A 26,925-nucleotide genomic window follows, 5' to 3' on the forward strand; every position below is an offset into this window, starting at 1 on the left:
GGTTAACTACGGCAGCTACAATGTTACAAAATGCATCAGGTCGCCTTCACTTTTATTATGTGCTCAATTCAATGCTGTACATTTCCATTCTCAGTGTGACATATTGTTGATTACTGTGACCACTCTCGCCTAACACCAGAAATAAATGTTCTCACCCTCCTTTATACTCAGTTCTCAATCCAATTCTTATTATTGGTTTAGAATATAATATATCATTAGTTCAGTACACTCACATCCTCCAGGAATTACAAAAGAATTCATGATACAAATATTGTTTTCACACCCAGGTGTAAAAAGAGTCACCTAAGGAAGTTATTCAAAGTTTTTAATAGGGGCCCAGTTTTCCATAAATATAAGAACAGATATCCTTATAATATGGACAACATAGAAACAGGTAATAGACACACAATAAACAATCCCAAAATTACCTTTTTATCATTAGGAATTAATAGAAACAATAACGTATGGGTATTTATAGAATTATACTCAACACATTAAACATACATTAAGGGTTGACTTTTAGTTTTTTTCATTAAGCTTATTCCATATCTGTGGTCTTCTGCACAGAATGCTAGAGCCTACATTTTAGTCTTTTTCTAGGGGAGAGTTTGACAGTTTGATCAGCTGTGAGATGTACGCCCTGCTCTAAATTGCTCTGCACCCTGCTAAAGCTGATGCCCCCATGACCCGACCCCGGCGCAAGCGGAAGATGATGGATGGATGGAAGTACAAGTGGGAAAAAAAATTGCTTAAAAGAACACTCAAGTCATGAGTAGCTACTTACAATGTCTGATTTTTTTAAACAATGGTATATTTTATATCTCAGCACAATGTCATCTGCCCATTCTTTGCATTAAAATTTGGTAGATGGTCAACAAGATCATGCTGCAGATACAGGCAGTTTAGCGGCCAGACTCTCTTGAAGGATTTTCAAACAGTTTTTTTTCCCCATAAATGCCATAGATAGCATAGAATAGAGAGCATTTAATGTGATTGTACAGAGTACAACAAGATTCAAAGCTTCGCCATCGGTGATGTAAGGTCTGTTTGAAAGCAAAGCCTATATTGGCAAAGGGCATAGTGTGAGCAAAATGTTCAGGAGGTTCTGTGTTTTACAGCCATAGAACAAAAATTTTGGGGGCGGTCTTGTTAAACATAGAATAGAATAGAATAGAATAGAATAGAATAGAATAGAATAGAATAGAATAGAATAGAATAGAATAGAATAGAATAGAATGCCGTTATTGTCATTGTACAAAGTACTACGCGATTTAAAGCTTCACCATAACGTGCACCGCATAAAACAAAAGCAAAAGTACAATAAGGCTAATATTTAAATAAATTAATTAAATAAATAGTTATATAAAAACACAGGTTAAAGTGTAAATAGATTGGGAATATTTTTTTTATTTTCAAATCCGTCAAGAATTCCGCAAAGTAAAATTATTTTAGTGGCGATAATCACTCACATTTGGTCCTCTACCATCAAGGCCGCTCGAGAATTTTCCGGCGCAAGATGGCCACCAGTTATTTACGCCGCCAATCCCGCCTTCAGACATCTAGCTATAGCATACTGACATCTTTTTGACACCGCCCATTGTCTGGGTAGTGCGTTTGCCGCAGTTTGTCCAAGTAGTTTTTCCGTACCTTCACATCCGTTGTGCCCGAAGTACTACTTACTGGTACTACTTAGTCACATACTTAAATAACCACATATATTAAAAACCAGGCTCTTTTAGCGGACTTTGACTATCCCAGTGCAATTCAACTTAATGGAAGGATCCTCAGAATCCAAAATGCAACTGCTCCTTCAACATATTCGCACCTTTCCGGACTTTCCTAAACAGGGCATTATGTTCAGGTAATCAATATACAATGTTTTTATTCATTCATTCATATTCCGTGTCGTTTTTCCTCTTGTAAGTCGCTGGGATGGTGGAGCCTTTGGGTAGACACTAGCGAAAACGCCATTTTGCGTTGCATAGTGCACACCTGGGGACGCGGATATGTAAACCTTTTCGTGAGGCCAACCCTGCTAGCCCTCTTGTGGCACATTTTGGAACTGATGGGTGACGGGTCGCCAATGGTTCTCTGAGCCTTGTATAATGCAAACAAAAAATTGTGGAAAAATGTTCTAATTTTTTTGTCCGAGTACCTTATATGGTAGGCACTTGGGAAAAAAACTTTTTCAGTATTTTTTGCTAGAATCCTACAAGGCTCACTGACACAATGATGTCACTTTTTACTTCATTCAAAAATTCCAAACAGAAAGGACTTATAGGGAGAAAAGCGCACTAATAATTGGCCCATTGACAAAATGATAAACCCCATTAGTTTTTGTGATCCAAATAAGGATGAGTTATACTGGACTCTGAATGTTTTAAGCTAATGTTTAAAGCTCAAAATTTCAGTACATAATATTCATGACATGTAGGTCATGTACTTGACCTTTGACCTAATTAGGCTCAACCTCGACGTCCTACGAATCAAAATAGAGATTAACAAATAGGTCCATATTTTTTGTGTTAAATCGTCTTCTTTGACATTCATATTGTATTCCTGAAAAATAGAATAGAATAGGCAGATGAATGACCTTATATGACAATTGACAGTTTGTGCATCGATATTGATGTAACAGTGTAAAAGTGCTTTAATGTAACTGTGCAAATATTGCAAATGCAGTATCCAGATTATGCAGTGCCCAGGTTGAGAGAGATGTCTGAGAACATACTACTTATACCCCTTTCCCACTGGCCAAAAAACCCGTGTCAATCCGCTAACAATCGGCTTTTGGTGGCAGTGGGAAAGGTGCAGCGACCCGCCTCGACCCGTGTCAATCAACCTGCCAAGCGACCCGCGTTAAAATCACCTCGGCTCTGATCGCCATGCAGTGTGAAAGCAAAACCCCGGGTCAACAGTCAACACCCTAATCTACATGGTGACGTAGGCTAGTACGTGATGCGTCATAACAAAAAACAAAAACCATGTGCTCTAGCCCGGATCCACATACGGCGAACAGTCGGTGTAGCAGCGTTAACAATAGCCATAACAGATGAAACAAAGGCTCTTCTCCTCCTTCTGTGACGTACACGACTCCTTTCAATTTCAAACCAAAATTTACGTCGCCTACGTTGCCTCAGCACAAGCACAGTGTTGATCCTTTGCTGCATTTCGACCATTTTGCGGGCAGTAAAAAGCATGAAAACAGAGAACACAAACGGAAAGGAGGCTTCCATGTTGCTTTGCATTGTTAACTTCCTTGAACTGAATGAATTCGGTCGCACTTGTCGAAGCGCATCTTAGCGTGGTGACGTCACGCACCTTACGCACGGCTGAGGAGGGGTGGGGGTTAGACGGGTGAAAAAAAGAAAGACACGGCTTTTTTCGTTAACGGGAAAGGTGCCAAATGCCAATTGCTAGTGGGATGCATCGGCTTGGAAAAACGCGCGTTGACCCACTAGTTTCAGTGGGAAAGGGGTATTAGTGACAATGTTATGGCATTAGCAGTGCAATGACAGTGACATTTCAGTGCAAACTTAAGTTGAGTGGTATTATAGTATAGCATATCATGACATAGTATAGTATTATGCATCCTGCACAAAGGGTCTGAAATACCTTTTTATTGGTTCATTATCACAAATAAATGTGCATAATGTAAAGTTTGTGTCACTCATAGGGATATATGTCCTATCCTGAAGGATCCAACTGCCCTAACAGCAGTTATTGACTTGTTTGAAGAACATGTGGTCAAGAAAAACTGGAAGGTCGATCTCATTGTAGGTAAGACAACGCAAATCTGCAAAAAGTACCGTCATACATAAATGATCTGCTTCTTAGGGACCATTCCATTTCAATTCAAACACCTCTTCAACACCTCTTCAATTTAAGGTATTTTGAAATATTTTGACATAATGTAAATGCAAAGTAGGTATATTTATTGTATTTGGAAATACATTCAATTTAAATTTTAAAGCTGCGCTCAGGGTGGGTGCGTTTCTTCCTCTTTGTGCGATGGGTTCCTATTGAAATTCAATATAATAGCGCATAGAAGTGCAAAAGACTGCCTTGAGATGGGTGACACGCATCAGGCGCGATGCCATGTCACCAATTCGACCAGATGATCTGCGTCCCGCAGTGTTGCGCGTTCAAACTTCACGCTGCCAAATTGTGGCACCTTTCAGTTGTTATTCCACTCCAAGATTCCCTAATGACATTCAACAATTCATTAACATTTCTTGGTTTTGCTTCAGAAACAGCATTTTTTTTGTGTCACCCACTATTTTTACATATATTATATAAAATATTCTGAAATTTGTTACACTCTGTGTGTCTTTGCATTTATACATGTGTATTTGATTGACAGGATTGGATGCTCGTGGTTTCCTGTTTGGGCCCCTCCTTGCCCAGCGGCTGGGAGTTGGGTTTGTCATGGTCAGGAAGAAAGGAAAGCTGCCTGGTGCCACTGTGTCTGTGGCATATGATTTGGAATATGGGAAGGTACCAAAGGCACACATTCACCAAAAGTTACATTTCTATTCGGTAATGTTATGTATAAAGTATTTTTAAAAATTTTTTAAAACTTCCATGCTTATGTAAAAAAAAAAAAATCACTGTGAAATTGACCTTAAACAGTATTTAAATTAAAAAAAAAAAAAAAAAGGAAAAGGAGGGATAATTTTGCATCTTTTGCAAATAAAAGCTTTTCCAAATAATACGATTGGTTGCAAATCTTTGGAGGCTGACTATACATATCTAAATACCTGTACATGGCTTGCGATTTGTTCCAAAGATAATTAACAATTAATCAATTAAATCGAGTAATTCCATTAGGAAAAAAATCTTCAAAATCAATTTTGCTGCTTTGATGCTTAGCTTACAGTGGCGTTGTAATAATTCATTTTGAATGTGTTGTATTTTTTTCTATTGATTTGGGAGGATACATTGCCCTCTAATGGCAACAGTGAATATGATAACTCGTCTACCATGACCACTTTTTGAACATAACGCAAAAATCCTATGAAACAATGATTATCTAATTTATATTGAGTTGCTTACTTGTTAGGACAAAGAAGTGTGCGTTTATGTTAATTTTAAGAGCTGCGGTCATCATTTTGGGCTCCGGTAAGCATCTGATGGGGTCTACAAATGTCCAGTTTCAGCCACTCCACAGTAACGGCCACCAAAGGCGTAGGTTTGCATAGGGACGGTAGGGACATAACACTACCAACTTTTTAGGATGCTCAAATTGTCCCCACCAACTTTTAAGCAACCTTATTTGCATTATATAATGAGTTTGGTTAAATAGGTAATATAGATTGTCTTCACAGACTAAATGCTGTAATGATAGAATTGACGCTACCATTATTAAGTGAATTACTTTCATCATGTTCAGACTTATATTTCCTCCTTTTCACTTGCTGAATGTGCCGGTCCATTTTTTCCCCTTCAAATGCACGTTTGATTGGCTTATGACTTGGACCCCCCCAACCCAACCCCACACACACATGTACAGCTACGACAGATTAATGTCATGCCTCCTCCTCCACCCCCTTCGAAGAGGAGGGATATTAGAACTTTTTTTTTTTTCCGGCCAGCAACAGCAGCCACTATAAGTAATGTAAAAAGACGTCAGTGTTGCGGAGGTGGGGAACACACCACTAATTTTTCTACTGAAAGCGACCTGAATAGGAGTTAGCATAACATTGAACTGTGTAAACGTGCTAACCTGCAAAACTCGAGTTTTCAAAATGTTTTATTTTGTAGTTTTTTTAAACGAAGGTTTGAATCGAACTGTACAGTATATCACCTGAACCAATACACATTAAAGTTAGGATAAGGCAATACAGATTTTTTTGCATTGATCATTTAGCCTATTAATTAATTAGGTTCATGTTCTTGAGAAATGTAGCGCTGACCCCCGTTCACCCAATCTGTTTGGTTTTATTAACAGTGTTGTTAATAACGGCGTTACAATATAACGGCGTTACTTTTTTCAGTAGTGGGTAATCTAATTAATTACTTTTCTCATCTTGCCAACGCCGTTACCGTTACTGAGGACGGAAAGGCATGCGTTACTATGCGTTACTATATTGGTCAAAAAGTCTGAGGGAGACGGACTCACCGAGACGACAGCAGAGCAGGTGTAGGGAGGAGGCAAGAAAGTTGTGACGCCGAGCAAACGCGATGCTAGGTAGCTCCAATAATACATGTTGTAGCCGATAGCCTACAAACTACGCCCGCATGTTATGGTAGATATGGTTGACATGGTAGATATCACTTGTACTGTACATAGATATAACTAGATGCAAAATGACAGACATGGCACTAAATGAGTTAGTAGACAGCCGCCATCTTAAAGCAGTAGACTTTTTAGGACGGCTCTGTTGTAGAGAACCTTCCGAGCGAACCTAAGTAACTTTTTATCTAAAATACTTCTAAATCGGCAAAATCTTGACTTGAATCTATCTTTAAATGATGAAACAGTTTTAAAACTTTCATATGTCGAAAGTAGAGAGAAGGGAACTAATGAAATAATGGGAGCAATTTTAACAACTTTTAACAGTTGATTCAGGGTAAAGGGTAAATTAGGGTAAAGAATTGGGCTCAGGCCAATTGTACCAAAAACCTTCACAAAAAACTTCACATAGTGTGGCCAATGTTTTTTTTTTTTTTTTTTTTGAGGGGAAAAAAAAAAAGTAATTATCACCAATTACTTTGCCAAGTAATTAATTACTCTTACATTCAGGTAATTGAGTTACTAACGCAATTACTTTTTGGGAAAAGTAATTTGTAACTATAATTAATTACTTTTTTTCAGTAAGATTAACAACACTGTTTATTAATGTCCCCTCCCCAGCATAAAGTGTACATGCACGTTATGCTGTTACAGTATATAGTCCCTACCAATGTTGAGACCAAACCTACGCAACAAACCTAAATGATAGGAGTAACTACGTCTTTTTTTTTTTTTTTTTTAAATTGGGTGCCATTTTGGCATAACAGTGGACGGTGACACTGGGGACAAACAGATTTTTTTTTTTTTTTTTAAATAATATATTTTAATTTAAACAACACATGATTAAAGATAGTTTACTGTCCTGGATGAACTAATAAAAATATTTTGGATTTTTTTTCTACTTATATTAGTTATTTTATCAACTGAATTTGAATGCAACACACTGGGGACAGAGCAAAATTCCATAACCTTTTACCGGAAGTAAATTAAATTTAAAAATAGAATTTAGGAGCCTGTACTCTTGAATTTATAATAGAGACTGCAATTGATAATATACAAAAAAAATTAGTTGAATTAGTGTTTGTTTGACTTTAATGAAAATACAGCTTAATTTATACCGGGGACACAAATGGCACCCTTTTAAAAATAATGACCTAAATGACTAACTATACTGGCCTATTTTTTTTCAAACACTTTTATCATATTAAGCGTTTTTTTCTCAAAGTACATTAAAGATATACTTTTTTTTTCTTTTCATTAACTCTATTAGGCTGAAGCAGAGATCCAAGAGGATGCAGTAAAACCAGGGCAGAAAGTGTTGCTTATTGATGACCTTCTAGCTACTGGAGGTGAGATGTTGTATTTGTTAGCACACAGATTCGCTCACTCACACACACACACATTGACACATTGTTAACAGCTCAAAGTTCTCCCACTTCTCACAGTGTTCAGGGCTGGTAGTGAATAAATGTTCATTCACTGCCAGCTTCCCAGTTCAAATGAATTGGACATCTAAGGTCTGTTTGAATGCAAAGTTTCAGGGAAGCTCAAATTTGAACTCAAAGACAAGTGTTAACTCGATAGATTACAGAAATGAATACGAACCCAACCATGGATTGCTTTTCTTCGAAAACTTTATAAACAAGAGCTCTCGGGTACAAAATTATGTGACCCAGCCAGGAGCTGTGATCACCCAGAAAGTACGAAGAAGTACAATAGAAGCTGGACATTTATACTGTTGAAAGGGCGGTGCCGAAGCCCACCGTCAAACGAAACTTACTCAGAAATGAAACTCATCATCTCACAAACCTGGGTATTTTTCCATACAAAAACATCTTTGAGCTGAGACCTTGAACACCGGTCCCGGCTAGAAAGAAACCACAGTCCTCCCTTGTATTCATTCAGGGCATATTGAAAAACATAGGAACATAACAGTCCATACTGTATTTGGGCATATGGTGGTATAGTCTACTGTAGTCAAGGCCATGAGAAGGCAAACTCAACAGATTGATGCTACAATGTTCTCATGCAAGCATAACAAAAGCATACAAAATATGATGTATAATGGTTGTGTTTTAAGCTTGAATAAAATTCTCCCACACTAAGCCTCTTTTGGCAAAGGACATAGCGTGGTCAAAGTGTTGCTGGAACGCAGTTTAGGAGGTTGTGTCTTTTACAGCCACGGAACATTTTTTTCGGTGGTCACGTTCGCTAATTTGTAAAGAAGAATAGTCAACTAGGGCTGAAAAAGAGCGACCATGTGAAAAGCCCTAATGTCGAACATCAAAGATATGGTTTAACCCTAACACCTGTATACAGGCTTATCTTTTTGTTTTTTTGTAAGGGTCCTTTCCAAGTCTGGTTTAGAAGCATAGCATTTGTTGGAAGTGCAAAACTCTGAAAGGCTTAAACCAGACGTGTCCAAAGTCCGGCCCGGGGGCCAAATGCGGCCGTGGTCAAATTTATTCCAGCCCCCAGCCTCTGTCATAAAATCAATAATGTCTGGCCCGCACACAGACTTAATAAATTGGTCAGCAGTACTGCTACCGGCATATGAAGTAGTTTACACACTAAATGCTGCTCCTCATTTACCCACTAAAAAGCAGCAGCACTCTAAGCAACATTACTTCATGTGACCCTTTACTCCCAATTTTCTAAAATGGCGACAATCAATAAAAAAAAGAAAGTTGATTGCGACGGCCGACGCTTCAAGGATAGGTGGAAATTGGACTATTTCTTCACTAAAATACGCAACAACTGTGTCTGCCTCATTTGCAAAGAGACAGTCGCTGTTTTTAAAGAGTTCAATGTGAGGCAACATTAGCAAACAAGACACGCTGACATGTACGACAAGATTACAGGGAAGATACGTAGCAAGAAATTGAAGCAACTTGAAGCTAGTTTAATTTCACTGCAGCAGTATTTCGCAAAACCCGAGTCGAAACAGAACGCCACAAAGGCTAGTTGTGAGACTCTTGAAATTATTAATGAAAAAAAATAATAAAGCAAATGTGACCCACAGAATGGCTTGCTAAAATTTGCTTAAATATTTTGTTTACGTAAAGAACGTCAGAAAAGGTCGGCCCCCCACATTTTTACACCAAATCTGGCGCCCTTTGCAAAAAGTTTTGACACCCCTGGCTTAAACATTGTGTGTTAGTGTAAAAGCATCTCTCATTTGACAGGAAGGTAAGATTCATTGGGATCAGAATATGATGCCGCAATTATCTTGACATCAGATTTCCAAGCACGTCCGTACATCAAAAGAATCCATAATAATCTTAGTGCCATTTCTCCATATGTATCTTTCTTGTGTGTGTGTCTTACGTTCATTTTTTTCTTTGTTCTCTAGGTACTCTGTTTGCAGCTTGTGAACTAATGAAGAAACAGCATGCGGATATTCAAGGCTGCTTGGTCGTTATAGAACTTCTTGAATTAAAAGGCATTGAGAGACTGAAACCATACAATGTATTCTCTCTGGTTCAGTACTGAGAACAATTCTTTTCCTCTGTATTACTTAATTTAATCATTGTGTATTCACAATTGCCATGGGACCCAGTAAAAAAAATGGTAAACTGAATACTTATTTAAAATGTTGCTTGTGCCAAGAGAATGTTTAATAATTGCATCAAGCATAATTGTCTGGAACTTTTTTTTCCTGATGAAGTTCTCAAGGACTTAACTTTATTCCAAAATACACTTTATCTTCAGCTTGTGTCAGTATGCATAATTTGATTTGGGGAATGGGTATTGAAAGTGTTCATCCGAGAGCTGACGACTTGTCATTATGTGATTCGAAGTGCCTCTGAGGCCATTACTGATTGAAAGCTTCTTGTCCCGCCCGACAAGGTCAGATGTCAGTGCTTTCTCTGGCAGTATGCGATGATCAGACAGGCTCTGGTCTCGTAATGTGACAACTCGTCAATTCCAAGACAGACTGTGACATCATAGCACAATGTTGTGTAATCTGACAGTGTCAGGAAAAACCACAAAAAAAAATGTGTAGTCTAGGGAGGGCATAAGACAAGTTGACCCCAGTCCATTGGGATTTGCTCATTACCTGAGCTGGCCTTCTGATATGTGATATGTTGGCCAGAAAGCAAGTGTACATGCCTGCAGCCTATATGCTCACAGTATATCACTTAAGCTATTTGACAGAAATAATAGGTCATCAAATCAAATGTAATTTAAACTCATGGTTTTCAAAACTAAACTCAAATGAGCACATACAGTGGGGCAAGTACGTATGTAGTCAACCACCAATTGTGCAAGTTCTCCTACTTGAAAAGATCAGGGTGGCCTGTAATTGTCAACATGGGTAAACCTCAACCATGAGAGACAATGTGGAAAAAAAACCAAACAGAAAATCACATTGTTTGATTTTTAAAGAATTTATTTCCAAATTAGAGTGGAATATATTTGGTCACCTACAAACAAGATTTCTGGCTATCAAAGAGGTCTAACTTCTTCTAACAAGGTCTAACGAGGCTCCACTCGTTACCTGTATTAATGGTACCTGTTTTAACTCATTGATATAAAAGACACCTGTCCACAACCTCAGTCAGTCACACGCCAAACTCCACGATGGCCAAGACCAAAGAGCTGTCGAAGGACACCAGAGAAAAAATTGTAGACCCGCACCAGGCTGGGAAGACTGAATCTGCAATGGGAAGACTGAATCTGCAATAGGTAAAACGCTTGGTGTAAAGAAATCAACTGTGGGAGCAATTATTAGAAAATGGAAGACATACAAGACCACTGATAATCTCCCGCGATCTGGGGCTCCATGCAAGATCTCCCCCAGTGGTGTCAAAATGATAAGAACGGTGAGCAAAAATCCCAGAACCACAGGGGGGGACCTAGTGAATGACCTACAGAGAGCTGGGACCACAGTAACAAAGGCTACTATCAGTAACACAATGCGCCGCCAGGGACTCAAATCCTGCACTGCCAGACGTGTCCCCCTGCTGAAGAAAGTACACGTCCAGGCCCGTCTGCGGTTCGCTAGAGAGCATTTGGATGATCCAGAAGAGGACTGGGAGAATGTGTTATGGTCAGATGAAACCAAAATAGAACTTTTTGGTAGAAACACAGGTTATCGTGTTTGGGGGAGAAAGAATACTGAATTGCATCCAAAGAACACCATGCCCATTTTGAAGCATGGGGGTGGAAACAATGCTTTGGGGCTGTTTTTCTGCAAAGGGACCAGGACGACAAGGAAAGAATGAATGGGGCCATATATCGAGAGATTTTGAGTGAAAATCTCCTTCCATCAGCAAGGGCGTTGAAGATGAGACGTGGCTGGGTTTTTTAGCATGACAATGATCCCAAACACACAGCCAGGGCAACAAAGGAGTGGCTTCGTAAGAAGCATTCCAAGGTCCTGGAGTGGCCTAGCCAGTCTCCAGATCTGAACCCGATAGAAAATCTGTGGAGTTGAAAGTCAGTGTTGCCCAACGACAGCCCCAAAACATCACTGCTCTAGAGGAGATCTGCATGGAGGAATTAGGGTTAGGAAATAACCCTAACCCAAACTACCAGCAACGGTGTGTGAAAAGCTTGTGAAGAGTTACAGAAAACGTTTGGCCTCCATTATTGCCAACAAACAGTACATAACAAAGTATTGAGATGAAGTTTTGGTATTGACCAAATACTTATTTTTTTCCACCATGATTTGCAGATAAATTCTTTAAAAATCAAAGTGATTTTCTGGGGTTTTTTTCACATTCTGTCTCTCATGGTTGAGGTTTATCCATATTGACAATTATAGGCCTCGTTAATATTTTCAAGTGGGAGCACTTGCACAATTAGTGGTAAATGGTGTTATACTTGTATAGCGCTTTTCTACCTCTCAAGGTACTCAAAGCGCTTTACACTACACTGCCATCTACCTACTGGTGGCACAGCACCAGGAGCAATGTGGGGTTCAGTATCTTGCTCAAGGATACTTAGGCAAGTTCATCAGGGTGGAGAATCGAACCCACAACCTCTGGGTTGGGGGACAACTACTCCACCACTGAGCCACGCCATCCCCAGTTAGTGGTTGACTAAATACTTATTTGGCCCACTGTAACTGATTAAAATTTTTATGCACATTTTTTTTTATTTGTAGCAATTGCAGCAGCTTACATTTACCACAAAACAAAAATTATATATTATATAAGACCAAATTAAATAGCATAACTAGCAAGTAGTGAAACAACTTGAACAGTAACTGAAGAAATAATTATCACAGAACATTTGCCTGGTATGCCAGACTCACTGCTGTTCCAGCGATTCTCACAGTGTTTGAAAAATACAGGGAGAATAGTCTGGTGGTGCCAGGCAAACAGAACATGACCTTGGAACATTAGATTTTTTTAAAAAAAATTATTTTGCTTTGCAGCCAATCGAGTTAAAGCTTGATGGTAATTTGCCGTATGGCTCCATCAAGTGATCTTGAAGCCAAAGAGGTCAACAATGTTAGGAATTTTATGGCAATTTAAGAGAATGACATAGATGTGCATGCACGTTTTATCTATGTGGCAAATGAGAATCGTGTGAGAATCAGAGCAGGTCAGCAGTTTCCAAGATGCTCAGACCAGCCCAACTAGCACCAAAAGCATGTACGCCATGTACTGGCTCAGGGGTGTCAAACATGCGGCCCACCAAGGTCCTATTCAACCCATGGGGTTGATCCGCCTGACAGGCACGATGTAGCTCATTCATACTGTACATACAGAATCCCATGCTTTTGACATCGGTGCCATAAAACCAGAGATTTGTGCACTATTACACTTGGCTCGTTTTGCCCCGTGTCAAAATGGAATTGACGTCTACTGCCATCAATGGCAGCCAATTAATTAACCGTGTGACCCCATAAATGCCCCAAAACCAATAGGAAATGACCCAAAACCAACAGTAAATAACCTGGAAATGCCTCAAAATCAAGAGGAAGTGACCAAGGGGTAGAAAGTGGCCCGGAAATGCCCTAATTTCAACATGAAATGGCCCAAAATGTTCAGGAAGTGACCCGTAAGTACCATTAAATTACAAGTGACCCAAAATGAACTCTTGCTTCCACTGACGAGACGTCCAATCACCCTAAACTGGGAGAATTCGCTGTGAATGCTCATATTTCAGTGTCATTGAACCTGGTCAAGTCCACATGATATAATTGCCATGAATGTAGCCCGCAAACAAAAATGACTGACACCCCTGCACTAGCGTAACACAGAGGCTCCAATTACACGTTAAGATGGCAGCCGCAAGTAAAAAAGTGACCAACTCCATATAGCATTTTTAATTACCTGCTATTACTTATAGTTCAATAAGTGAGTGGAAGCAAGTTCTTGTTTACATTATAAGTGGGTGTAAGTCCTCGATGCCTCACGACACGAGCGCCAATAAATGACTGGTGGCAACTCATGGGAAAGGTGCTGTATCAGTAAAGCGATGTGATTTAACTTTTTAAGGGCTATTTTACTCAAATTATGTGGCAATGCATCTAGTCTATGCATCGCCAAATGATATTTTGTCCCAAATCTAGTTGCTTCTCTGTTTCAGGTAATTAAAGGGTATGCAGAAAGCCTTTACAAACAAGTTTACCATGCAGCGTGCAATTATAAGACATAGTTTATGGTATTTAATTAAAAATGTTGCAAATAGTACACACTTAGGAGATTGCCAATTACAGGAATCCGATGTTCTCCCATTCTTAACTAGCAGGATTCCACTGTAGTGCGATTATGAAACACTTAACCAAAGCAAGTTTGAACAAAAAAAGACAAGCTTTTTGTTATGGCAGCCTCTACATGCAATATGATGAAGCAATACATTTGTCACATTTTAATAATGGCATGTTTTATAAATGATCAAAAAGGAGCACAGGAGCAGAATGTTTTATGGCAGCATGATTGAACCTTAAACAAAGCAAGGTCTTAAGATTGGACAAGTTTGGTGTGGAGAAATTTGGACACTCTCAAACACCAAATCCATATAGAACATGTTGAACTACGACGACACCGTAAACAAAGACTTTCTGTCCATTATCTCTTAAATGTGCTTCTGAAAAGATAAAAAAAAAAAAAATCCCCACTGACTAGGACTTGGAAAAAAAAAAAAAAAAGTCTCCCAAAACTATTTTGAAAGCTGTTATAGCTGCAAAATGAGACAACTTCTTGGTTTGTTTTGCTCATTAGTAAGAATCAAGAATTTCAAGACTTGTGAAAAAAAAAAAAAAAAAAAAAAAGAGAGAGAAATGCACCTCACGAGATTTTGGAAGAAACATGCTCCGTTTCACACATGCCTTGACATCACTTGTCAAAGATGTTATAAGATACCCTGAGGTGTTGTAGACTAAAGTGTTTCCAAACAAATCTTAACAGTTAAGATGTTTCATGTCCTGATTTCAGTGTTTCACTTCGTCTCTCCTCCTCTCTAAGGCTGCAATTTAATTTGTCGAGAATGACACTGAGGTCCACATGCTTGTTCAATTTTAGGTACAAGTCCTTCCTGATTGGATGTAAGGAAAGCCAGGTTGGGTTTAGCTCTGCCAGCAATTGGATGTGTTTCTCCATTTCACCTAAATGCAGAGAGAGAATAGATACATAAGCTAATAGTTGAATTTAAACATCTTAAAGGATCAGAAGATACTCGATGGGAGTTTTTCCCCACATGTGAAACTCTGCCATTGTGGTCTTCAGATATGTTGACCAACCTGTTGTGAGGGCAGATCTGTAGCTGGTGATCATCCGGTTACAAATTACTTCAATAGTTAAAGCAGTTTTTTTTTCAGATATGAAAACGTTTCTAAGAATCCTAGCTAGCTCCCCGAGCCTGGACATCATCAGGAGACGCTCATCTTGGGAAGGGCTTCGAGTCATAGCCGCCTGGAGCTTTTGGGCTTCCTTTGCTCGAATCTAAAACAGCACAAGAAATCAGACATTAATAAGCCACTGAAGTCATTTTCCAATATTTTCAAGTGTTTCATTAATAAGATGGGAGTGTGCCCTGGTTGAAGTGTGTTATCTGTTTAGTTTTTTTATGTTTTTTATTTCATTGCAATCGTGTTTGCAAGTGAACTCGTTAAGCAAACGGTAGGTTGCATGTAGTCCGAGTACTACAAGTTGCACACGCCTGCTTGTAGTACACGCAGTACGGGCACGCCTGCTTCTAGTACATGCTGTACAAGTAGACGCAACTACACATGCTGGTGAGATATTTGCACATGTAATTATGGTTTAAGTAAACACAAACTTGTAGTAGAAGTACACGTATTTGTAGTACAAGTAACCAAGGTTGAGTAACATTAAGTACACGTATTATAGTATAAGTAAACATACTTTTAAGTGCACAATGTAGTTGTATACGAATATCCTCGTCTTATTTCTGCAACTATAGTTTACAAAGACTGCAGAGCTATGACAACCTGAACAAAGACAGACTGATCAAGTAATTGACTGATTGAAGGAGGGCAGGGCATCCCTTGTAAACACAATCAAAACAATAACTTTTACAGGCTGAAAATACTTTTAAAATGCTAAAATCTCATTTTAACCATTGAGAACAGTGTTAGAAGTATGTCCAAAAACATGGTTCTTAAAATATTAAGGCCGTTTAATGAACACAGGTAGTCTCGAGGTTACAACGTACCCGACTTACGTGATTTTGACTTTACGAAGCGTGTCTCGTCAGCTGTTTTTGTCCAGTCATTTAAAAAAAAAAAAAAAAAAAGTCGCGTAACAGTGTCTCGTCCACCACCTTTCAGCATTAATGATAAGTACAGTATAGGGCTGCAACTAACGATTATTTTCATAATCGATCAATCGGACGATTAATCTGATAAAAGTCACTTCTTTCAATTACCTTCACAATATCCCCTGAAGTTGTTTTATAGCATGTTGTAAGTAACAATAAAGACAAAATGGATGGCTATTTCTTTCAACTGTATTGATTATCAAATTCGTTGGCCATATTAAGAAGCTAGTTTGGACAGTAAGACGTCCAAAAATTAGCAAAAATATGAATTGTTGTTTTTCCCAAAGTCAAATCAGATTTTTGTTCATGTCCTACTTAACAAAAATATAATGAAGACTGACAACTGAGAAGTTATATATGTTATAATTTCAAGAATTTAGACAAGTCTTAGTTGAAGAAGGTCCTAAATGATTAATCAGTTAATAAAATAGTTGATTAATTTGCTAGTTGATCAAGTTGTCAATTAATCGATTGTTGCATCTCGAGTACAATATATCCTTTATTAGGTCTAATTAATCTAAATGGATGATCTCTACAGTTGCATATCTGGTATTGCATTATTCTACAGTATACGTGCCGTCCGCTTTCCAGTTTGTTGCACTCTGACTTGTCTGACGTCATGCCAGCGCTATTTTATGTTAGTTTTGAAACGTTTCCCTCGGTATTATTCTGCAGCCATTGAGGTATGTTTTTGCAAGCAAATATATTATATATATTATTTATTTTATAGCATTTTGTACGCGCTTTTTCATTTTTGCATTTTATTTTATAGTAGTGTGTTCATAGTTTGACGGTGACAAATTAATAAATGTCAACTGTAAGAAGAACTATGGTGTGATCAGTGTTACCAGAGGGAGTCATATCAATCTATTTCATTTTCAAATTGTGGGTCCAGAATGTGAAAAGTATTGTATTGTGTGTTTTTGTATCGTTACAATCCTAGAAGGGGATAGGGATAGGTTGCAGGAAGAAAAAAAACATCAAACTACACACACACACACACACACAAAATCTCTCATTAAAATATTAAATATTTTTGAATTCACCTAAAATTTCCAGAAAATGAATTAATACATACTCTGTCCAACAAGGACTGTGACACTCCATTCAGGGCATTTGGAATATGAGGTGAAGTAGATGCGTGCGTGCAGTTTACATTTTGCAGAGGCTTCTCTTCGCATTGTTCTTTTTTACCTGCTCCTGTCTTGTGCACTAGAGAAACCAGTGCTTTCTCCATCTGTTTTAGGACAAACCAATCAATAAATTTACTCAGGAAAAACAACGTAATAAGGTTGATCATTTCAACCATTCAATTTCTGTTCTGCATATCAGCATTCATTTTCCAGGACCTTTGGCGTGATGACTGAGTGGGCCTTGTCTAACACCTCCTGAGCAGTTGCAAGTTTTTCAATGCGAGGAGGCTGAGGGAGTAAACTTGCTTGCACAGCTGGTAGAGTGTCCACATTGAAGTTGGGGTGCCATCGGGTCAGTTTGTCTTCAGGCACACATACTGGTGGTACTAACGAGGAGAGGAAAAGCTGCAAATGGAGTGATATACATTAAAAGACTTGGTCTGAAACACATTTGCTTCCAAATCCAGATTTATAACTGACCTTATGGTGGTGTTTAACAATGGAAATGAGATTGCGATGGAAGGTGTGTCGTCTCTTCAGAAGATCAGAGGCTGTCAAGATGCGTTGACCTTCCTTTTGTCCTATAAATAACCAAAGCGCATTATTAATAAGGCTAGTAAATTTATCAACCTACATGGTGGTAGACAGTATCACCAGCAGTTTGACAACAAACTTATTACATCTGCCAAGTGAGATGAGCTCTTTAATTAACCCTTAGCATCACCACAGTGCGACTAAACAACAACGGCACATTACGTCGAAATAAAGTTTATTATTACATTAAACTGCAAATTATTTTCAAAAGGTTGTATACAACAGATAAGTTATTAACATCAAAATAAAACGGAACATGTCATTTTGCCATTCTAAATTACCCGATTTTACCATCAAAATAAACCTGTTTAATGCTTGGTTCAAACGTTGAATTTGGATTGCAACATAAATCCTTTATTGACTTTACTTTATTGACTGTATGCGATTATTTTCAAAATTCAACTCTCCCATTCTGTACTTTCTTTTTCTCTTGGTGTATTTTATCTCTTATATCTATTTATATAGTGAGTGTTTCAATTAGTTTTCATAATTAACGTGCTTTTTTAAAAAAAAGTATCGGCTTTAGACATTGGCAATTTTTGTTTTTAAATTGGTATCGGCCTTTGAAAATGCAATTTCGGTCGAACTTACATCTAGAGGTTGAACTACAACATGATAGAGAAGAACTAAACCACAATTTACGCAACAATGGTGATTACATTTAAAATAATGATGGATGGGAATGATGTTAGTAAGTTTATTTTTGTTTTGGTGATAATATCGCCATGTCGCCCAGCACTTATCCTGAAACATTGGCATTTGAACTTAAGTGCATAGAATTTCTTTCCCCTCTGCTATTACACACAATCACACCTGCAACAGGCAAACTGCCTTTACAAACACACACACACACTGAGGGAGAAAAAAAAATGAAAGAAATTGTTTTGCTTCCGGCAAAAACTTAAATGTCACAGTATTACAACAGCTTTACAGGTTAAAAATTTCATGAATGATTTGAAAAAAGGTTACGAACCACAAAACATGGCAGGTTCCACAGTTAGCTGGTAGCTTCCCTGCATAATACAGTTGTTGTATGTCGGGATATTCTTTTCCTGTCTGAAGTTGTAGGCCTCAGGAAAAACAGTCTTCATTTGGCCTATGTGGTGTTCTTCGAACCGTCTGCAGATAGATTTGGCAAATGTTATATATTATAATATTACAATTCTTAGTTGTCTACAATTGGATGGGATAAGATTTGTGTCAAATAAAAGATAACCAAAACGTCTGGCATGAAACCTAAAATACTACATTGCAAGCAAAAAAAAATTTAAAGCAAAAACATGGAACTCAAGCAAATAAAGTCATTTGTAAAGTAAACCTCAACATCTGTTTTGGTAAACGTTGACGATAACGAAAATGTTTCTTCAATGAACATTTTTCATGACGATAACAAGACATTTAGCTTAAAATGTGTGTTGGGAGAATAAAATATAGCGTAACAAATTTCGTTTTTCGTCTGATGACATGACAACAAGGCGAAAGGGAGTTCAATTACCGTCTGATGAGACAATAACGAGATGAAAAGGCAATTGTGGGTACTTGCACGAATTCACGGTGACTAAGGCTAAGTCCACACAAAAGTCAGGTTCACTTTTCAAACACCTTAATGAATATCCACTCAACCATGTCATGCATTCGACAACTATTTAAAATGATGGTGCCACTGAAAAAAAAGTGTACCCATAAGTCTGCGCAGTACTTATAGGAGCGGCACATTGCTACACTATTGCAGCGCCGCAATAGTGTAGCATACTGTAGAGACGATTCCATTTTTGCTTTCACCTACTTGTGCATCATATCCTGAACTCCCTTTTTGATCTTGGAGAAGGTAGCCGTTTCCGAACGATTGAACAGCATGGCAACCACGGTGTCCATACTTCTAAACATCTCAGCGAGTACTTTGAACTTCAGAGGCAGGGAGAGGCCTGGTGGAGTGTCCTGAGCTAGATTGTGATATTGATGGTATGCTGGCTGTTGAATACTGAGAGACAAGAACACACATTTAGTATCCAATCCTGTACTACAAGACAAGAGTTCCCCAACTGCCAGACCGCGCTCAGAGTCCAGACCCCGACACCATTTTGTCCCGACCTCTAAACATTTTTGAATAACAGGGCTCGTACACCTGTTTCATGTCCAAATTCAAGTTTTTTAGGGACCCTCAAGACCAATATTCCAGTCTTTCCAGTACTTTTTAAACGTTATCCAATGCTTTTTTGTTTTTTTGTTTTTTTACGGTGAGGCAGAAATAAAATATGGTCTCTTTTCACAAGTACTTCAACGTCTTCCAAAATGTTCTACGACCCCGCAAGCTCGAGAAATTTAGTTTGAAAGGTGGCTATTCTTAATCCCCCCGGGAGGATGCGTTACCAGCAGCACTGGGCCTTTTGTGCGCGTCCAATAGCAAAGGTAGTAGCGTAGTAATAGCCTGCTGTTCGGTGGATGGAGACACATAATTCACAGCCCAAGGAAACGTTTTTTTTAGGACAGTTGAACAACGGCTTTCACTCCTCTGATTGCTAAGTTAAATGATATCTCAACATACATTCGTGTGGAACTGTAGTTCACAACGACAACAAAAACTTTCGTTCTCGCCGAAACTATTAAAGCTCTTTACAAGGCTACTGCACTCTCCTACTCCCTAAAATAAGATTTTTTATTTTTTTTTTAGCCTATCCTGTTCAGCTGCTTGACACAGAAAATGAGAATCTGAGTGTCGTATTGGTCGTTCAGTTTTATTGTATCACATGGGAGCATGATATACTCCCATTGTAACGATAATTCATTGTGTTTCAATTATTAAGAGAAAGCAGTGAGCAGGAAAGAGGTATGGGGGGACAGAAATGGAATTGGAAAAGGAGAGATAGAAGAGATCGTTAGCTATTGTTAGCGATTATATTTCTGGTTGACACCGTGGGGGGCCTGATGAACGAGGAGGAAAAGAAGGGGCGGGGGAGTCAGAAATAGATGTGATTAAGTAGGGTGGAGCGCACACAAATCAGCAATGTGAGGTATTGAACCCAGTATTGTGAGAATCACTTGTGTGAATATGTTGACATCCGTGCTGCCTGATCGCTAATCCTGGCACTGATAGTTTCTTCTACTTCTACTCCTGCGTGAATCCCATCGACGTGTGGTAGTCCTGCAGACAAGTGGAAATGGAAATGGTGGGCAGGGGCCGCCTCAGAGACACGGCCCCTCCCCAGCCAATCAGGGGAGGTGAGCCAGCGCAGCCCATCTCTCCTCCCGCAGCTCCAGCAAGCGGCCCGCCATCATCCCCCCCGGAACCCAGGATGGTCCCCCGGACAGTCCACGCCCCAATTAGCCGGCCTTCTGAGATGAGGGGAAGCGCCACCACCCCCACCACCGCCCGCACACCCGGCCCACCAGCCACCAACGCAACCCCCCAACTGACACGGCACACTACGTGACCTCCACGGCCTACTAGACCCAGGGCAGAACAGGGTCCCAACCCGAAGTGGGCAACAACCCGCCGACCCACCGCTGCCCGGCCAGCGACTCTTACTGGAGGCCAAGGAGAATACCCCGGCTGAAAAGAGAGGGGAAGGCGGAAGCAGGAGCGCGCTCTGAAGCCACCGCAGGGTGGCGCAGGATCTGAGCCCTGATCCCTCCCTAACCCCGCAACCAGCAGCCTGGCGAACAGGGGGCCACACCATAGAGAAAAGGTGTGGGACCCACCTACCACCCTATTACTGTGGCTGCCATGTCCCGACTGGCAGCCATTACCCAACACAGATTAAAAAAAAGGAAAAAAAAAAGATGGTCGTTTTCTTCTGCAATTCGATCAATGAATCGATCGATGAATACTGTACGTGAATAAAACAAATGAATACTGTACTTAAAATCTGTTGAAAGACTAATTGTAAGATGATCTACATGTTTTCAACTGAATAAAAGATTATTTATAATTGTCTGGACCCCTCCGTCCCCATGTTCGAACACTCGACCACTTGGCTGATCAAGTTACTGGACCTATTGCCAATTTAGTTAGGGAAACCCGTTCTAAACAATTCAGGGGGTACACACTTGTATTTACAATCTAACACAATGCAAGCTCATACAAAAACTATAACCTCACCTGTCGTGAGCTTGTGTCTCTTCCTGTATTTTTTCATCTTCTCTGTCTCTCTCCTTAATTTTAGCTGCAAGTTCTTTTGCTCGAGTCACAGCTGACATAGCAATGGAGGATGAAACCGATGGTGTTGCTACGGATGCAGATGATGCAGCAGTCTCCAACTCAATGGCTTGTTTTTTGATCCTCTGAAGTAAAGAACTGTGGCGGGACACATATTCTCCAAAATGAGCCTAAAAGATGGAGTGCTTTTGTCAGATTTGTAACAGGAATTGTCAATTAAAATAGCTATAGAAGAATGTAATTTTCCAAGCAGTTTTGTTGAGTGCAGGTTGACACGTTGTTTCCCTCAAAAATGACAATAGCAAACACTTTTCATCGACGAACAATGTTTTCATGATGATGATGAGACGATAACGTGCTAAAAACATGTTTTGGGAGACAAACAAAACGAGACCAGTGCAGGTTTTCGCTTGACAAGATGAAAATGCGCCATGGTTTCCATTATATTTCACAATAAGTGACATTTTCTTATCTTACCTATATCACCCGCATCGGAGTGGTGTTTGGTGGCGTCACTCACCCTCCTGAACCCCACAACTACCGGTCTACTCTTCAGTCTCGCTTGTTTTGGAACACATGGTATGATTTGTTTTCTCATCTTGGCAAGTAAGAGTAGGCAATGTTGCTTTGGCCTATAAAGGTATGTGCTGAGTGATCATTGCACATTAAATGTAACTCGTAGCATTAGCATTTTTTTTTTTTTTTTTTAAATTTTACATACAGTTTCTGGCATCCAGGTGAGTATAATTAATTGAAAATAATTTACTATTTTCCCGCTGTTTGTTTCATCACCAAGTTGGTGTTGTCTTTGTACCCGCTACAATGTATGCTCACCTGTCAATGTTCATTTAAAATTGTTGTACATCTTGTTTTTGGCCAAACCTTTTGAATTTTACAGATAACAACATTTTGAGTAATCGGTGACTAAAACTTGACGAAGATGAACACATTTTGAAATGACAGAAATATGACTAATACAGTATTTTCGTACAAAAGATTAACAGGAAAATTAAACGGGCTGCCAAAAACAATAACGATACCAAACTTCAATTATTCTGCTTTGTGGATTTAAATCAGTGGCCCGATTTCAACCCTTTTAGACATATTCTGTCCCAAAAAAAAACATTTACTTTCAATTGTTTTGACTGTTATGGAATTATTCCTTGATTATGACTTCACAAAGTCATGGATAAGATTGTGGTTGGGTGCAACATTTAAACATCAGCCACAAAGTGGTCTGAGTCCCCTTTACCCCGCTGGCAGAAAAGGCACCATCAAATTTAGAAAAATAAATCTGTGGGCGGAAAGATGCTGTGCAAGTCATAAATTTGAATTTTTCTTTTTTTCAAATTTGTCTTTCAATATGTCTTTCTAATTTTGTTAAAAGCACATTGTTCCTTCCTCATTAAATACAAAAATTACCATTTTTTTATTGCTTTTCCTTTTTCCATACAAATTAAAACAATTGACAAAACCGAGGCGCAGGGGAAACTATTACACCGCTGTACTTATTACCAGAGAGGAAAATCATTGCGTATGAGCATATAATAATCAAAATAATTTCGCACAGGTTTAACATATTATGTCCACTTAGACCACATTGAGTAAAACATGTCCAGTTGTAGTTTTAGAGCAATTGAGATCCTCTCCATGATTAAAATCTTTCAGGTTTTAGCAATTTTGTCAGTGCTTTTTTGCTTGCCACCCATAGAATGTGGATAGGTTAATTTGTTGCACATTTATTTTACCCAAGTACATAGAAGCAAAGGACATGGGGATGTAAAATTAAAAACCATTTGTATATGGTAATGAAATTTTTCAACAGTAACATTATCTCTCAACAAGTTTTTGTTTTGTAAATTTATTTTGGTCCATTAAGGCCCAGAGTTAAGCTTGCATTCTCATTTGTAGTCCTAAGGCCTTCCTGCAGGTTCAGCAGAGCGCAATCTTACCTGTTCAGCCTGTCCTCCATTTTTCTTCCTGTTGATGGTGATGCTTGTTTGACTTGGAGGTGAGGCTTCTGAAGTTGAACACTGCCTAGGAACTCCATTAGGCAGTGGCTCAGTCTGAAGAGAGGTTTCAATCATTTTAATAAACATGCGACTACAATAGTGTATTAGAGTCACTTCATGTCGGGTGTACAAAGTTTTGGGAAATTTTGGGGCAGTGTCACCAGTTTTGATGAAATTTGGTATGAAGTTTGTCCTTTTTAAGAACACTCACCCTGCAAAATCTTAGGACTTGAGACCCCCAATTTTGAGGTTCACTGGATGACCTCAAGACTTCCAAAAGTGTTTAACTCAGCTCATAGAGGTCAGATATCCATGGGTTTTGTATTATGGTATTTGGTTTTGGTACTATTGGTACCGAATGACTCTGCTCGACTATTTGACATAGGGTTTGATGATGCTGTACAAGTAATTTCAGGTCAAATACTTTTTTCTATGACCTTTGAGCCCAACCGGACAGAGGTAATAATTCCGACTTTTTTTAAGGAATATTGTTCTAAGCCTAATGGATACATAAATCCAAAATAAGAATCTCAAACACTTGCCTGTCATATTCAGAAGCAGTTTAAGCGTCCAGCCTAAACATTTCTGAAGAAAAGTTTTGTTCATGTACTTGCCAAATAGTTGTTAAAATCCGTTTATACTAAAGTATTAAAATTTGTCTAATGACTGAAAAATACCCCATTTTCCCTGATTTGGTTACGTGACGTTCAGCGTATTTTAGCTGTTTGTAACTAAACATCTTCAGGAGTTATTGAAGTTCAAATGAAAGTATTCCAGGGGGTATGTGCTTTGTGAGATGATGAAAAAATGAACAAAAGCAGCATCAGGATAATTTTTTTAAAGGGTGCCATTTGGGCCTAACAGAGTGGACACTAACAGAGGGGACATTTTGTGCTAAAGTTAGCCTTTAGTCTAACTTTGCTAGCATAAGCGCTAACATGACTTAAGATTCTTGATGAGAAATGCATAATTTTACAAATAGAACTTTAAACATCATGATCAACCACAATGAACGTACTTCATAAAACTGGAGGTAACAGATAAAATTGCTTACCACAGTTAAATTTCCGGCCACTGGTAAGATGTTCTTGCAGAAAAGAGGTATCATTAACAAATAGGGAAATTTCTAAGAGGGTTATTAACACAACTTAGCGGAGTGGACAGTGACACTGGGGAAGAAGAGAAACCTGTTTTTTTATTATTATTATTATTATTAAATATTATATTTACATTAAAAAACAATACACGGTCGACGGTAGTTCATCCAGGACGATATAATCAAAACAATTATTTTAGATTTTTTTCTACCTAAATTAGTTATTTTATAGAGTGAATTTAAATGAAATATACCTGGGACAGACAGCGCAAAATTCCATAACAACCTTTTGCCAGAAATAAATGGAATTTAAAAAAAATAGAATTTAGAAACTTGTACCCTTGAATTTATAATAGACGGAAATTGATAATACACAAAAAAATAAGTTGAATGAGTATTTGTCCAACTTTGGTGGAAATACAGCTTAATTTATACAGGGGACACAAATGGCACCCCATAAAAAATACTTCCCAGACAAAATCCATGACCATGCATCAACTGCATAACCACAACGTGAACCCCTTTTTTCATGTAGCGTTTTTTTTTTTTTTTTTTTTTTAAGAGAGAAGGAGAAAACAAGCATGAAAATTTGCACCATTTTTTTGCAACTAAACAAAACTTCTTACGAAGAGGCTAACAAAAAATTGACTTTATGAAAACCTTACCTTTTGTATTCGACGCGAGAGTACACATTTCCTTCCCATTGTTCTTGTCGATTTTTCTTGAATCTTAATTTTGTCGTCAGAATAATCTTCTAATTGTCGTCTCTTCTTTACTGTTAGCTGTTCTTTGGGATCCAATTTTTTTTTCGTCCCGAGTTCTGTAATCTGCGAAGTCTGTTTTGGTGTCTGGAGACTATCTTGATGATCTTTTTGCGTCTTAAAAGTGAACGACTCTCCTTCGGAAAGCCTAGCTGCCGCATCGATAGTTCGCATAAACTCATCTCGGACTTCGCTTGTGGATGAAGTCGGGACAAGGTCTTCGTTTGGAGAAGCGACAGCTCTTGGTTTGGTCGTTCTGGGTTTTGAAGATATAACAGAATCGGCGGTCCTTTTCTTCCTCTGGGAAAAGAAATCTGTTACACGAGCTTGAGACATTTTTATGAACGCAAGAATCTTCGGTCGCAATCTGTAAACATCAGCCGCTTTGTCACAGGAAGCACAAATAACTTTCCCGCGGAATTGAATTAACCACACCCTTTGTTTGCGTAACTTCCCCTAAACCCGGAAGTAAAATAAATAAATAAATAAATATTGCTTCCTAAAATAGAGTGAGGCACTCACGTTTGATTCCATTACATTTGATTTGACATTTACACGATAAATATTATTTCTTGAATAAACCATAAAAGGATTTTTTTTTTTTTTAAAAAAGATCAAGATTGACTCGCTACGTCTGTGCGTCCGCCATAATGGTTGTGGCAAATCTACCCGTAAACCAGTACTTCTCAAATAGTGGGGCGCGCCGCGCAGAGCGATGCCAGGGGGGGCGCATGTGACCTCGGGGAACATGCTTTTTTTTTTTTTTTTTTTTTTTTCAGTACTGGAATAAAGTGTACTTGCACATCCACTCAGTAGGTGGCAGTGTGTAACGCTTGGCAGGGCAGGATGAGCGCATAAAAGGCAAAAAAAGAAGCAGACGTCCACCCATGCACTTTTAATAGTCAAAAATAACTCCAGCTCTACCACTCGTCACTCGGAGCTCAGCGGTACGCACACACGCGTTCCCAGACGAACTCCCCCAACACAAGTAAGCAATAACAGAAGAAGAGCATATACAACATAAATAAAGCAGCGCCACCGCGCGGTGGACGTCGGGAGGAAGACCACTCAAGGAGGTGACTGTTACATAGTCCCCCCTGGTAAGAAAAAGGCTGTCCACAGCCGCACACAGCTGAAGAGGAACCATGAAAGCACCTTAACAGCAACCTATACATAGGCAACAGTAAAGGCAAGTACGGC

At 38.9% G+C, this 26,925-nt stretch overlaps 2 protein-coding genes across 2 annotated transcripts; one reads left to right on the plus strand and one right to left on the minus strand.

Annotated features, from left to right (window-relative positions):
• Positions 1-1,573: 1,573 nt before the first annotated feature.
• On the plus strand, positions 1,574-9,946 carry aprt (adenine phosphoribosyltransferase). The gene is made up of 5 exons (XM_057847437.1): positions 1,574-1,861; positions 3,677-3,780; positions 4,364-4,497; positions 7,506-7,584; positions 9,588-9,946. Exons 1-5 carry the CDS (start codon positions 1,773-1,775, stop codon positions 9,725-9,727), a joined length of 546 nt encoding a protein of 181 aa, XP_057703420.1. The 5' UTR covers positions 1,574-1,772; the 3' UTR covers positions 9,728-9,946.
• A 3,751-nt stretch (positions 9,947-13,697) lies between these two features.
• cdt1 (chromatin licensing and DNA replication factor 1) lies at positions 13,698-26,168 on the minus strand. Its single transcript, XM_057847423.1, has 10 exons — positions 25,630-26,168; positions 23,809-23,922; positions 21,800-22,026; positions 19,487-19,681; positions 18,674-18,819; positions 17,587-17,687; positions 17,323-17,511; positions 17,052-17,210; positions 14,934-15,135; positions 13,698-14,798 (listed from the first exon to the last, which is right to left on the minus strand). Exons 1-10 carry the CDS (start codon positions 26,059-26,061, stop codon positions 14,602-14,604), a joined length of 1,962 nt encoding a protein of 653 aa, XP_057703406.1. The 5' UTR covers positions 26,062-26,168; the 3' UTR covers positions 13,698-14,601.
• Between the last annotated feature and the right edge of the window lie 757 nt (positions 26,169-26,925).

The sequence above is a fragment of the Corythoichthys intestinalis genome, chromosome 10 (assembly GCF_030265065.1).
Source record: "Corythoichthys intestinalis isolate RoL2023-P3 chromosome 10, ASM3026506v1, whole genome shotgun sequence".
NCBI lineage: Eukaryota > Metazoa > Chordata > Actinopteri > Syngnathiformes > Syngnathidae > Corythoichthys > Corythoichthys intestinalis.